At 41.3% G+C, this 15,683-nt stretch overlaps 1 protein-coding gene across 2 annotated transcripts in view; it reads right to left on the bottom strand.

Annotated features, from left to right (window-relative positions):
- Positions 1-14,107, bottom strand: part of arap2 (ArfGAP with RhoGAP domain, ankyrin repeat and PH domain 2) — a 115,282-nt gene extending 101,175 nt beyond the window's left edge. For both annotated transcript variants that reach the window (XM_087177851.1, XM_023420851.2), the window contains exons 1-7: positions 13,970-14,107; positions 10,049-10,944; positions 7,888-7,970; positions 4,425-4,501; positions 4,039-4,103; positions 2,324-2,686; positions 1,272-1,341 (exon numbers count right to left, since the gene is read on the bottom strand). In XM_087177851.1, coding sequence (XP_087033977.1) covers positions 1,272-1,341; positions 2,324-2,686; positions 4,039-4,103; positions 4,425-4,501; positions 7,888-7,970; positions 10,049-10,884 — 1,494 coding nt within the window. In that variant the 5' untranslated portion in view covers positions 10,885-10,944; positions 13,970-14,107. The remainder of the gene's footprint in view (positions 1-1,271; positions 1,342-2,323; positions 2,687-4,038; positions 4,104-4,424; positions 4,502-7,887; positions 7,971-10,048; positions 10,945-13,969) is intronic.
- Positions 14,108-15,683: the final 1,576 nt, after the last annotated feature.

The raw sequence follows: 15,683 nt of genomic DNA, 5'->3' as shown, positions 1-15,683 counted from the left end.
GAAACTGGGAACTTAAAAACGAGTAGCGATAACAGGAGGATTTCAAAGAAACTCTCAAATCTCGCAAAAGAATTTATACGCTTGCATAAGGTGGTTTATCAGACTATTCAACAAAGCAACATATCGCAAAACTGAAACGGGATGAGACACTTTTTTCACATTTAAGTCGTAGCACCTGCCGTATCATGCCCCACAGACCCAGTTCCAACCAAGAGACAGACTGCTCTCATGTTTCACAAGCAAGAGATTTCAGGCCCCTACCTCAGAGCAATAATGTAATGTTGAAAAAAAAAATAAAAAACATCATGCAGACTTGATATGAACTGTACTGGATAACACAACTCATTAATGGAGGCATCATCTCAAAGTTCAAATGAAAGAGCGGCTCAGTAGTTCAAAAGGACAAATGTGGTCATATAAAAGGATGGCTGAGCAGGGCAAACAAGCTTACTCTGATGCACTTCTTTAGTGAAATTTCATTAGTTTGTTTGATCGGTTCAGTTGATAACTGTCTGTAACTGACTGTTGTCTTAATTCAAAGCTGCAGCCCCAAACCAGTTTATAAATGTTGGTGCAAATCAAAAAGGTGTGTGACTTGAAAACAACAGATGGAACAAGTGAAGGTTAAACTGCCATCTTGCTTGCATCTTTGTGTGCCTCCTCTACAGTTTCTGCTTTTTCAGCCCCCATACTCTCACCCTACCCCATCTCTCTCTCCCTCTCATCCCTCCCTCCCTCTGATGATGAGGCAGGCAATGCTAAGCGAAATTTCAAGCTCAACTGTCAGACAGAAGGAGTATAAAGAGAGGTACAGGGAGGAAGAAATGCTGAGGGAGGCAAAAACAGAGGAGAGTCTTCCCTCTCCCTCTCCCTCCCCTTCCCTTCTTTCTTTCTCTGATAACTGGTCAGGTGCCAACATCAATGTACTTTACTGTATGGCTGGGCGGGCACAGAGAGTGCTGGCCCGTCATGCGTGGTGTAATGTCGCTCTGTCCTTGCTCCCCTTCTTTAGCCTGCCAAGCTAATGATGATGATGATGACAATGAGAAGGAGGAGGAGGAGAAAGAAAAGGGAACACTTAGGAACTTGGCTCGACTGCTCGTGGTGTAGATTTCTGTCACGGAGGGATGAGATTGGCTTCGCCAGTTTGCATGTAGAGGCTGCGAGTTTGTCAGCAGCAAGGGGAGGGGAGGTGTGAACATGTGCATGCAAAAAAAGGTTTTAGGCTTAAGGTACCATTAGCGTGTACATGTGCTTTCTTTCACACCTACCTTGTCATTGTTGTAGTAGGCCAGACTCTCGCCATCGAATCGCACCCACCTCCTTTGAAAAACACATTTTCTGTGAATAAAAGGTGAAAAGTTGAGGTGAAAATATGTAATAAACCCCCAAATTTAATCCATCAGTCTCATTGGCTTATAAACCAAACAAAGTCAGTTTTTTCAACAAAAAAAAAAAAACACGTCCAAAACTGTCAAGACTTTAAGCCAGCAACTAAATCTGCTCTGAACAGGTACTCATATTTCATCAAGAGTGCCACTGATTCAATAATGTCAAGAGTTGTATCAACAGCTGCCAATTAGCATAATCAAAACAAATGGCTACTTTCAGTTTGAATATTCAACAGCCCAAGGGCAGTTTGCCAAACCTATGCAAATGAGGTGGTGAAGGAGAATATAAAAAGGAAGTCAGTGATTGATAGCTCCGGCTTAGAGCAATGGTGAAACATGGAGCACCAAGAGACTCTGGAAAGAAAATGCAGTTTTGCCAGGGAGGCCAAACTAAGCAAAATAATGAACGACATAATGTGCATCTCAGTGCTACGAGGTTATCTCCCTTCTTCTCTTCCTATCCTTCCAATAGAGCTATTCATTATGGAAAGATCTCCTTCGGGCTTCTGTATCTAATACCATTTATCAATTTTAAATAATCATCAAAGATAGACGAGACATGGGGGAATGGGGCAGCAGAGGAGAGTGCAGAATGGAAACGGTCTGCATGGAAACAGGAAGCAGTGGTTGCAGACTCTAGCGCTGTGGTTCTTTGCCACTTGACAGGTGGTGGCGAGATGCATATGTTCATTTGTTGGGGTGAAAGGTTGTACACCAAAACTCAGCAAGAACATGCACTGATGTTAACAGGAGATAAATATTTATGACCGACAATCCCTTTGCAATATGGAGCTGCAGTAAAACCGGCAGTCATGATGATTTCATACAGACCAGCGTATCATTACATCAGATAAAGAAGGAATTTCTAAATTCTGATCATCTGAGCAGAATCTCTAATCACATTTACCATCCTCTGCAGCACTGTAACTTACCCTTGAGGTGACAGTTTGTCCAGCCAGCCCACTTTGAGCACCTGGTGTTTGGGCGCTCCATAGAAGCATGCATATGGAGAAATATCAGGCAATGCATTTCTGCCCACACCCCCCAGGGCTTCTGCAGACTCTGAGTAGAGGTCACACTCCACCATGATCAAGGATCCATCCTTAGGGCCAGAGGCAACTGGACCAACGGCAAGAGTTTCAGGGGTCAGGGTGAAACTTTGGTCCGAAATTGCTCGCGGCAAAATGCTGACACACTCATCCACTGTTGAATACTCATCTTTGTAGCGGTCTTGGATAGCTGGAGCTGGTGGAGAACCTTTTTCCTTTGACGCTTTGTGTTTAGGTGACTTTTTCCTGCATGAACACAGACAACAAAATGTGTTGGGTGACTATGCATTCATCTACTAAACTGATACTGATAAGCAGTTAAATTTATGAGTTGATACCGGCAAGAAGAACATTGTTTCTCTGCCCTTTGTTGTTGAAAATTTCAAACCTTTCATTAGCATCATCGCTAGGTGTGGTTAGATGATAATTAGCGTGCTCTGTTGCACCTGTAGCCACACCTAACAGTGAGGTAATGAGGAGTACACTTCCTCATTACTAACTAACTAGTAAGTAATCTTTAAAGCACGTTGCATCTTCTAAGGACAAGCTGCTAAAGAATTTTTACATAATTACAGAACTTTACTAATGCAATGTTCTTTGATTCCTGTTGGACAAAAAACAAACTGAATGGGCCAAAAACCAGAGAAAGAGGACCCTTATCTGTAGTTCTACTGTCACTGTACAACCTAAAGGGGTTTGTTTGTTCAGATTAATTGTAGTTTAATGTAAAACGTGCAAATAACAGTAGAATTACCATTAGTTACGGCAGAGAACTTGGGCTGGGCGTTAAAGATAGTTGCACATTTGGCAGAATACAATGCCACGAGGTAGCTGAATAGCTCAATACCACAGAGAACTGTTCACGAAGAAATTGTTACAGCCCATATTGTAACTCCCCTTAAAACCACCCTTTTTTAGATCTTTGTTTGTGTCCTGATTAACAATTGTGATGCAACATGTTAATTAATGCTTTAGGGATGCTAGTAGGCCTAGTTTTGAACTTGGAGAGAGCCGGGCTAGCCGTTTCTCCATCCTTCCTGTCTTTCTGCTAAGCCAATAAGAGTGTACAGACATGAGTGTGGTATTGATCTTCATACTTAACTCCCGGCATGAAAGTGAATGTGCACATTTCCTGAAATTTCAAACTATCGTACATCTAAGGCAGGAAATGTATACTTATTCTCAAATCACCCTGACTACTTGATGATTTTGAATGCAGCTGAAGAATTGCATTTATTGTTGTACTGCAAACACCATTGTGGCCACATATTTGCATCCGAATATTGACCATTTAAATACATCAAACTAACTTGTGAAGATGCATGTAAGCAGATGAAATATTTTGGCAGCTGGAGCTTAAGAAGTGGTCAACACCACAGTAGATTTTCATAGTTGTTGTTGTTGTCCTACTTTGAGAAAGCATGTGACCTTTAACATAGTGCTACATAACAATATAAAATCTTATTATTTTATCTGATGTTACACTGAGACCTGTAACCTCAACAGCATTATTTATGGTCAGTTCTCTTTCTCAACATTTGAATTTCTATTTATGCATCTAGAGCATGGGACACCAGTATTACATCAGAATACTATACCTCTGTTTCTTCTGCTTTATCATGTCCTTAAACCCCTTCTGTAAACCTTCTTTAACACCATGGTCCTATAGAGCACAAAAGAGATTAGCATCAGATGAAAAAAAGGCATCCATCTTTCAGTCAGACACTGTTATCTTGTTGCTGCACTAAGCTATGTTAACTTTAGGGCTAGGTGACATTTCTATTAACCTCGGGGGGCAAACTGAAACAAGCACATTTTCCACTCTGTTATGCGTTCATGGTGACAATATTAAAACTGAGAGGGAAGTTTGGTGTGCAGGCTGTGGCTGAAACACGGCTGATAGTGTTGAAGATCTGAGAAATGTCTGTTCCTCTTTGGTAAGCTGCTACTCACTGTCCACTAGTGGGAGTGTATAGTCTCTTACCGGAGGGCTTTCAGGGTTGTTGTACAGGAACATTTCTCCGTAGGGAGCAATAGGCGTCAGGGTTCTTTGAAGTGTAGCTAAAAGGACACAGAGACAACAAAATAGTGGTTTTGTCATGGCATTGAACCTTGCCGAACACAGTGTGAAGGCCTAAACATGATGCTTGAAAAGTAAGGAGCTTAACAGGATTGTTCCAGTTAAATTTCAAATCACTCAGATGTTATAGTGCCCTTTGCTTTAACCAACTCATTGATCTGAATACATGTGCCAACCTTTGATCCATGCAAGCAGTAAACCAATTAAATTTTGTTTTAGCATGCCTATCTCTCTTCCTCTGCCCCTTCCCTCGCCCAACTGGGAGTATGAGCCTCAGTCCGCCTCAAACTGACTGAGCCTCTTCCAAGGCCATTTCTCTGTCTTGGTTCCTGCAGGGACCATGGTCGGTGGAAGACGAAGAAGAAGAGCGGGGAGACTCTGGCCAGACACTATTAGTCTGGAGACCTGGGGCCACCCTGCGTGGGCTCCTGCCTGTCTCTGTGAAAAATGACACCACCCTCTCCTGAGGATTGCAAGGGCCAGAAGACACCGCCATAGGGCTAGACACACACATAGACATCGGTGGAGGAACAGATATGCACACAGACAGTGGTGTACAAAGATCGAAATACCCTCAGACACATGAAGATGCCTTGAGAGAAACAGAGACATAAAAAGGATGAACAGTCAAATAAGCGAAGTCTCACACTCACACCGTTACAGATGTGAATCGACTACTTTTTAAAGCTTTACAGACACAGAACTCCAAAACAATGTGGGCCATTACAGAAGGGCACAAAGGGCATGTACCAGACTTGGTACATTTTATGAAGGGGTCAGTTTATTTGATGATAGAATCCACTCCAACACAGTGGCCCTCGCTACAAACGGGCTCGGTGGGCAGATGGCAACCATCAATCATCATCTATCAGCTGACCTTCAGGCCACTCGCGATTCTCTCTGAGGGCCACTGGACGCCACTGTACTCAATTCCTGTCTGATTCCCTCTATTCTTCCCTCGCTGGCTCCATCTCTGGCTTCTGCCTTTCTTTCTCTCAGTGAACCACACTGCTTCTTTATCCGTTCATGACCTGACTCACTCTCAAGTCGCAGTCTGTGAAGCGACCTAAATGCAGCCATCAGCGCAGAGCTACCGAGGAGATTGATTTTGTTCTGAATGAGGCCTCCCTGCTTTTAAGTCAGGGGGTTACAGGTTAGTTTGTTATAATCACTTATATGTGTCTCTCCCACAGCACAGCACAGAGAACACAAAACTGCCACCAACTGAATTTAAATTAGTCAACAAAAAATGTGTTGTTTCCCAAATGAACTAGTGAATAGTTCAAGAGTTTTTTTCTACTAAATGACAATAATAATGATGTTGAGAATAATGGTTATTATTATTATAGTTATCATGATTTTTTAGTTTGTTTTTTTACTAATAAGTTAAGTTCACAGTAGAAAGAAGTTTTGCAGTGGAATATTGAAGTAGTATCACAAATGAGCAAAAATCATCCTCAAATGAAGACCATGTATGCAGCTGAAAGCCCCTGAAAAAAAGTAAGTGGACTTTGATTACAGATTTTTGTTGTTTAAAGTGGTAAATAGCAAAACTTAGCACACTAACATGCTAAACTAAAGTTAACATGGTAAACATTCTGTGCCTAGTAACCATATTATGAGTATCTTAGCATACTGCAATTAGCTCAAATCACCACAGTGCCTAATATTTTTTTGTTTGTTTTGCATCTTTTTCCATGAAAAATGTCCATCATGACAGAGTACATTAAACTTGTAAGGTCAGACCTAAACTGATTTTATAGAATAAATGAGGGAGAGTATAATCTTTTTGTATCTAATAGCTTATTCTTTGTCCTTTTTTTTCCTCTCGCTTTTCCAAATTAAAAATAAAAGAAAAAAAAAGAAAAGAAAAAGATATCTTCCAATAGCTTGTTTTGTCTGACCAACAATCCACAACACAAAGGTTTTACATTAATACCAATATAAAACTCGCTTATCTAGAAAGCCTTAGTTGCACTAGCATTCTTCCTCTGGCTGCTGTGGTTAGTGCCAATGTGTGACTGTGTGTATGTGTGTGTGTCTGTGTGTGTCTGTGGCTTAGGGTGTACACACATTTGTAACTGTATTGTACACTGTAGTGTATGTACAAAGTCTGGCACTTGAGATTATGTATGTATGTCACTGTACGATCAAAGGCCCTGCAAAGTAAAACTATTTTAATAATTGAATAATTGAATATTCTGCCCAGTCTGCTGTGCTGCTACAGCTGCTGAAGAAGCAATACACAGAAACGTGTTTTCGCAATGAGATTTTTCTTGTGAAAGAAACTTATTTATAAAAGAGGATGTGTGAGGGTGTTAATTAAAATTCTGCCAGCCTCCAGTAACAAGTTTTGATTGAATACAACAATCATTCTGTGAGACTACACTGCACAATTTTTTTTAAAGTTCTGGATCTCATCTTGGAATAAACTCTTCAAATATGCTCGGGTAAAATGCTAGACCTTGCTGTGAAGGGAGTTTTAGCTTGCTAGTCAAGCTCCCCGTTTCCCTGCTCTGGGACCGCCTCGCCTCCCTCTCTTCCTCCGTCTCTCAGCCTGTTTTGCATCCATCTCCTCTTCCTTCCTCCCAACCCACTTCACTGTCTTGCCTTTCTCTCTAGTCTCACTGTCTTTCCTTTTCTCTCTAGTCTCACTCCCTGTCTTGTTCCATACAGAGAAAAAGTTGGCAAAACAAGGCCTACCGAGATATCGCTGCGTTGAAGGTACACAGAACAAGGATGGAAGGGGAGGCCAAAAAAAGGAGTGTGAGGGGAGATGAAGCAAAAAAAAAAATTGGACAGAAATCTGTTGAATCCGTAGCATGAAATAATGTCACAATGTCGTCATATATTGTCTCAAAGTGACTGACATCTTCACGGGTGCATTCATACAGACTGTCCTCACAGAAAGGAGCCATATAATCCTAGAAGAACACGATTACCTCAGCACAGCACGCAGCTCACGTAGTATCTCGTCAGATGAGGGTTGACTAAGCCCAGTAAATACAGCTAGGGAGGAGGCAAAATTCTAAACATATTTGTTCTGGTTGTACTACAAGCCTGTGTGTTGTTAGCAAAGTTAAACAACTTCTGAAAAACTTTGGAGAGCTGGGCGACAGGAATACACACTAGGGTCTTGCTGAGGGATAAGATGTGAGGGAGCATATTCCCTCTGAGATGAGTGCTTGAAACAGGGGCAACACCTTTTCCCACGACACTGGTGCCGAACACCCCCACCCCACACACACACTACCCTCACCTCTTCTCCCTTCTTTCATCCGGGCAAACAACAGCACTGCTGATTCTACTGCTGAATGAAATATTCATGGCAGAGACGAAGCGGGTGCAGCTGAAAGACTGTGTGTACCTTTCTGTACGCCGTTTGCACCAGTGGGACCTTCGGAGCCAGTTAGGTGTTCAGGGCTGGTTGTTTGCGCTGGTGGTGTGCTCCTGAGGAGGAAGAGAAATCAGTGAATTGGAACCACCAGTACAGCACATGGGGGAAAAACAGGTAACACCATGTAGACGTAAAGGCCTTCAGAACAGAGATCTCACAGTTAGTTTAAGAGTTCAAAAGTTCAACAATGTACATTAATGTACGTGGAATGGAGAACTGAATATGAAATTAGAGGCCTCAGGTTCTCCGGCGCGTGAATCTGAATGCAAAGTGAAAAATTCATTCATGCCGTAGCAGCATACAAGTGTATTTCTCCAGGTGCTTTTCACCTTGCTGTTCTAACTTATGTGATGTGTTCTCAGAACTTTCATAAAGTCAAACTTTGTGCTTAAAGGAGTAGCTTTTGGGATATACACTTATTCGCTATCTTGCTGAATTAGGTGAGAAAATCAATAACACCAGCAACACCACAATCATATCTTACAATAAATATGAAGCTAAAACTGGCTTCTGGTTAAAACAGCTTAGCAGAAAGACTCGAAATAGGAGGAAACAGTTGGTATGGCTCTGTCCAAAGGTTAAAAAAAATCCTATTCCTTGGAGGAATAGTTTGACATTTTGGGAAATGTGTTTCTGAACTTTCTTGCAGAGTGTAAGATGACCGCATTGACACCACTCTCCACTGTCCATATAGCAAATATGAAGCTATAGCCAGGGCCTAGCTTGGCTATAGAATGAAAACAAGGGGAAACAGCTAGCCTGGCTTTGTCCAAAGATGAAAAAACTGCCTTCCAGCAGCTCTTAAGCTATCTTAATTAACACATTACTTTTATCTTGTTTGTTTAATCCAGACAAAAATTATTTAAGTAAAACATCAAGTAAAAACGTCATCATGTCTCCACAGTAAGCTACAGCCAGAACCCTGTTAGCTTAGCAGAAAAACTGGAAACGAGGGGGGAAAAAAAGCTAGCTTGGCTTTGTCAAAAGGTAACAATGGGAAATACACTTATTTACTAGCTTGCTAAGAGTAAATGGTGCCAAGCTTTCTCTGTATCTCTACATAACCAACATTAGCATAAACAGTTGTTTACTCATCAGTCTAGAAGAAACTTTGCAAGTTCAACCTCAAACTTCACTTCTTTACTCGCCATGAACTGTCTCCAGTTGTTGTAGTTGCTCCAGATGCTTTCATTTCTGTCACTTCTTTTCTTCTGTCGAAGTTAGCATACTAAGCTGCTAGCCCCAACCCGCCCTGTCTCATAATACTACTTTACTATAGTGTGTCACTGTGGCGTCCACTCAGTTCAGTATGTGAGGATGGAGAAGTAGTGCTTCTCAGATGGCGTATTCTAAACTCTTGTCTTGGAAACACAACAATGGCTGAAGCTCTTGCCAACCAACCATCACCACCACCCTCTCCTGACAAAAAAAACACATTCAGCAGCAAAGAAAACTTAATACTGCATTTTTAACCAGGGTTCCCACGCCCTCTTAAACTTTGATGCTTCAATGTGTGTACAGTGATGGCAGACTATGTGGTCTCTTGCCTTCTCTAGAATATAGATACCAATCTCATATCTGTACTATAAATTTAAAGCCACAAGCGGCCGTCTGTTAGCTTAGCTTAGCACTGAAAGACTAGAAACACGGGAAACAGCTAGACTGACTCTGTACTGTTGTTTTTACACTTCATTTATGCTGTATCCTCTTATATGCACTTTGATGTGATTTAGGTTGCTTTCTGTGTGTTTGCCTCTTTTAATGTATAACATCAACCTGTAGAGATTGGAAATGAAATTCAGCATTTTTTAATCATATTGATATTAATTAATGTGTGTTCTCCCTGATAAATAAATGAATAAAGTGAAGATTAAATTAGCATGTAAATAGTGAGTATTAGAGGTGATGGTCGGTGTCTTTTGTTACCCTCGGACAGAGTCAAGCTAGACATTTCTCCCTTTTTTTTTTTTTTTTTTTTTAAGTATATCCACTAAGCTGAGCAAACTGGCAGCTAGCTGTAGCTTCATATTAACCATAGAGGTATCAATCTTCTAAACTATGCCCCTTAACTATGCCTCAGCAGGTAAATGAATAAGCGAACAATTCTTTATTAACTTAAACAGGCCTTTACCTGTCCTGAAATGGTGGTATTGTCTGATACGGGATTTCAGGAACGGGCCGGTGCCTCAGCCTGTAGGAGCGAGTGAGCCGCGGACCGGCAGGAACCTTAAAACAAGGCTGTGACTCATAGATGGAGTTCTCCACCATTTCACCATGAAAACCCTCATGGCCCTCTGTCACTGTTAGGTTGGGTATTTCAGCAGAACAGCGGACAGAGTCGCTGCTTGACAGGGAGGGGTCCTCTGAGCAAATTTCCCAGTCTGAAGGCATTTCTGAAATGCAGATTGATTCACTGCTGCTGCTGCTGCTGCTGCTGCTGGAGGACACAGAAGGAGGGATGCTGGTATGTACAGACATGGATGTTCGGATGTTCTGGGGATTACGTGGGGCCGGTTTAGGCGGGCAGAGGTATCCGTCCTCCATTTCTGTTCCCAGTCCTGTTCCTGGAGGCAAAGTCTGACTCCCCTCCAACTCATATTCCATCCTCTCCTTTGGCTGATGGTGCTGACATGAAGTCCCCCTTGTTTTATCTTTTAGAAAGATATGCCTCGGATGTGGCACCGGCTTCCTCCGGCACCTCCCATTCTCTACCCCTCCCTCTTCCTCTTCTTCCTCATCTTCTCCACCGCTCTGAGGCTTCACCCCTAGTGCTTCCAAACTGCGGAGGATGCGCCTCCGATGGCCTGTTGGAACCACTTTAAGCTCCACAAGGCGCTCCTCTGTGACGTCCTTGCAGTCTTCCAATGTTTGGTAACCTCCCTGCTGGAAACATGAGGTATACTGGGACAGGCGGAGGGTGGACAGCCACTCCACAATCTCCTGACTGAGCTCTGGAGGCTCCAACATGGTGCTCTAATTCCAAATCTGCCACATCAGGAAGACCTTTAGAAGACGTAGCGGTCCAGCCTTAAAACCAAGACACAAAAATAGATAAAAATAAGTAATGGTTAAAGAAGAATGCTGTAAAGTTAGGAAGCTGCATGCAACATCAGACAGAATATAATCTTTAACTTAAGATGACTCCACTCTTGTACCATAGACAGGATTATTAACCTTTGAAAGATCCATTAACTCTAACAGTAATAATTTAAAATATCTGTTAGGCTCGAATGATATTCATTTTTCTACAAGCCCAAATTATCCAAAGTGGATATTGATTTTGTCTTAGGGGGAAGTCTTGCAGGTTAGAATTTAGGGGTTGAATTTCAGCTCTAAATATTACAATGATGGCATTTATCATCTGTAGCTTTGAAAATATGACCTCATTAACAGAATAGTTTGACATTTTGGGAAATACATTTATTCACTTTCTTACCAGGAGTTAGATGAGAAGAGTGATACATCCATCACACCTCTCCATTAAATAAGCCTGGAGACAATTAGCTTAGCTTAGCATAAAGATTTAAAACAGAGGGATAAAGATAGCCTACCTCTGTACTAAGTAACAAGAAATCTGGCATATCTGCATCTCCAAAGCTTACTAATTAACACCTTCTATCTTGTTTGTTGAATACATTCAAAAACCAAATTGTAAAAACAAGTTGCAGTTTTACCAGGGATGTTAGTGGCTATTTGAAAAAAATACTATTCAGCATGGTATTTAGTAAGCTTTAAAAAAAAAAAATTTAAAAAGAGATGCAGATATTTCTTTTCTTCTTTTTAATCAGGCCAGCTGTTTCCTCCTGTCTCCCGTCTTTATGCTAAGCTAAGCTCACCATCTACTGGCTATAGCTCAATGGTTACCAAACAGACGTGAGAGTGGTATTGATAATCTAATGTGCTGTCAGCAATGAGAACAAGCTTATTCCCCACAAAGTCTATTCCTTTATGCTTATTCTGGAAAGATCAAGATGCATGTAGTGTACATTCAACAACAAGTGAGCACAAACACACACACACACACACACACACACACACACACACACACACACACACAGACCTATATTTGCAACACCACTCCTGGATGAAACAGCAGGAAACAGCAATATCTATGAGGAAATAGCATGCCATTTTGTTAAGAGACCAACCTTAAGGTCTGAAAAAAAAACTGAAAGGCCAGCTTACACAGCTCACATCTTTGTTAGAACCCCTTTTTTTCTGCAGCACTTACCTCAGCAGAGTTTTAAAATTCACACTTTACATCGTAGCTCACTGCATGACAACATATAATAACCCTGCTAATGGAAAGCTGTTGTCGAAAGTCTGTTTGTTGGTGCTTTCACGGCATCTCTTCAAAGTCAAGCTCTATTTCTATATCTCTTCACTCTATCTCTCTCCCACACACTCACTCACATGAGCGCACACACACACACACACACACACACACACACACACACACTTGAAACTCACAGGAAGATAAATCATCATCAACATCTTGTCATGTCCACTTCTCCTCTTTTGAGTTCAGTGCACAGGAGACATGAAGTGTTACTTCTGCTTTCAAGTAAATATAATGTTGTAGCATGCATATACATTGTAGTGTTTTACTAACAGGTCACATAATTAACATGAACAGAAACAGGCCCAGTTCCTGTAGAGATTTTACATGTGAACCTAGTATACAGCTCTGATGTACTTTACAATCTAAGGCAAATAAGATGTGCTCACGTATGTTCAGATGCTAGATAGACACATTTCATTTTGTGAGTACAGTCCCTGCTCAACACAAGACTGTATTAAGTCCTCATAATAGAGGCCTATACAGTCTATCAGACCAGCCCAGCTGTGTATTGCAGTGTTAACATGCAGGGACCTGTGTTGGCTAACAGCCAACACAGGCACACGCCAAAGCTTTCTCGTGCATTTGACCTGGCCTGCTCCACATCTCTGCCTTTTAGCGCTTCTACACCCACTCACACAACTGCACGCCAACACAAACTACACACACTACAGAGCACACACTTTCAACAAACATTATTAAGGGCTGGATATAGGAGTTTTGATCCACAGCTACTGCCCAGTGTCAAAGCCCACAGAGTGCAGATCAATAGGAGAGAGCAAAAAGAGAATTTCACAAGATAAACAGCTTGCAAACATGCCACATGGGCATGGGAACATATGAAGTGGCGTGTGTGCAGACATAAAGACACCTCTGAAGGCAGCACGCACACCAACACATTAAGAATGTGCACAAATCGCTCGCATACAATAAATTTATTAGAACAAAACAAAAACTAAATCTGAAAGCATGGCTGCCAGCACAGAAGATGTGTGTGCCTGTGTGTGTTACACCCAACGCACAGTGTCTTCTACAGCAACCTAGGTATGCTTATACGGAGTGAGTCACAGCAAGCACGCCCATGCATGCGCACACACACAGCTACTGTACCTCACACATCTGCACATCCCTCTGCCAATCAACGCTGAACAAAGTCCGATATGTGCATTCCCTTCCTGGTTTGAGAAAAATACCTGTGGAAGTTTTACAATTTATGTTCCCTACTGAAATATTGTAAAAAAAAAAAAAAAAAATATATGAAATTGTGTTTTGAGGATAACTGTCACACACACACACACACACACACACACACACACACACACACACACACACTTCATCTAAATGTGTAGCAAAAACCACTTCATAAAAGTGCTGCGTTATTTTGGCAGGAGCTACATTAGTGGTTCGCACGTGTGTAAGGTGCTAATTTGTGTTTAAACTTACGCCCAAAACGGTTTTTACACCACTATGAATATAACTGGTTGACGCAGGTTTACTTCACTTTCTTTTGATACTTATTTTAATAAGCTTAAACTACTTGTGAGTGATACCAATGATTCTTGCCTAGCTTAAAAAAAGATAATTAACTTAAACTAGTTTATGTCAGTCTCGTGACCACTTTAGCAAGCTTTGATGGATTAAAAAACAAACACTTGAAGTCGGGATGCTGACGGAACACGCTACCGTGCGTCCGGTAGTTTCACCAAAGCTTACCTGCTGGTTAAAAACAGGAGGAAACCTCTGGCTTCACCCGCACACCTTGTCTTCTGTTTCTGTCACATTACACCGGTGTGAGTATCTGTATCGGCCTGTCGCAGCTGTCCTCACAGCATGCTTATACACACTCGCCTGTTTCCGTTCCCTCTCTCTCTCTCTCTGTTCAGGCGTTTCAGAGCAACTCCACGCCCATTTCAGCGAAGGGCCTGGGGCTCAGCGACAGCAGAGGCATGAATTGCAGAAGTGCAGTCCTCACCTTGCCTTAATTTGTGCTGCCACTGTAGCCAAACACTGCAGGCTGTGACAGTGTTAATGTTGCAGCTGGACTTAGTTGCAACACTCACCATTAATCTCTTTGAGCTCTGATTTTTCTAAATAAGACTGTTTCCACTTTCAAAAAAGAAGAAAGAAAAAAAATGTGTGCATGCTTGTGTGAAGCATTGGAGGGCAGCAAAGTGGAGGAACTTGTGATGTTTTGCTGGGAATACATGGCATGTCCCAGCTTGATCCTGAGGCCCCAGGCTATGCATTCAGCAGAGACAGGAATGCATCAGGCACTGGTGAAAAGTAACTTAGTATATTTACTCAAGTACTGTAAATATACTAGACAGATAGTAGACAGATAGTAGACAGATAGTAGACAGCTTTAATTACTTATTACACAATGGATAGTGTAACAAGCTTATAAAATACAACGCATTGTTAAAGATTAAACCAGTGGTTTACAAACTTTTTTTACTTCAGACTTCTTACACAAAGCAGTGTGAACTCAGGGTCACATTTCAGATGTCTGCATTGTTAACAGCCTAATCAAATAGTGATTTTTTTTCCAACACTACTTCTACTATTATTAATCACCATCATCATCATCATCATCACAGGTTTTTGAAATAACATATAATGTGACAGATTTTTTACCTTTATCTATAAATAAATCAATAAATAAATCAAATGAAAAATATATACATTTAAAATAGTAGTATAAAAACTACAAAACATAAGAAAGTATCAAGATAAAAACACAAACACCTGAAGTGCATGGGTCCATCAAAACCTAAGTAAACCTTAGCTTTCGGTCCCACATGGTCCCACACAAAATATGTAACACATCTGGGTGTTTGTTGTTCCACAAGTGAACATTATCAGGACAAATAAGTGAATAATAGTTTTCAGAATCAGCCACATGATGGTGACAGAGAGCTGCAGTACTGTGGCTTTTAGGCAACAAGGACTTGTCAGAGCTAACCATTGGTTAGCTATTAACTTATTGTGTTAGATGAATGTATACATATCAGAAATCTGATCAGAAATTTTGATTTGCTATTCAATGATTAGTAAGGCCACTACATTTAAAGAAAAGAGCTCATATGAAAATTGGCCCCAATCTCATAAATTGAAGGGGAATTAGAGGGGGGGCTTGTTACCTTGTCAAGGGGACTTAACCTGGTTTACCATACAGTTTGTAGTGTAAGCCACATGATGGTGACAGAGAGCTGCAGTACTGTGGCTTCAGGTAACGATGACTTCAATGTCAAACGAAACTGAATTCTGTTTATCTGCTTCAGTTTCAGATTCCTGCTGTTGTGCATGCTGGCTCACTGTCACACTGTCATGACTTAGTAGGATGCTTGAATATAACAGAGCCATCATTATTAATGTTGTTACAGTGCTTTACTGCCTGCTGTGAAAACAGCCCATTGAGATTTGTGTG

The sequence above is a fragment of the Seriola lalandi genome, unplaced genomic scaffold, assembly GCF_002814215.2.
Source record: "Seriola lalandi dorsalis isolate HSWRI2012SDOR001 ecotype SW California unplaced genomic scaffold, Sedor1 jcf7180002054658, whole genome shotgun sequence".
In the NCBI taxonomy this organism is placed as follows: Eukaryota; Metazoa; Chordata; class Actinopteri; order Carangiformes; family Carangidae; genus Seriola; species Seriola lalandi.
This window is presented reverse-complemented; position numbering and strand designations above follow the sequence as displayed.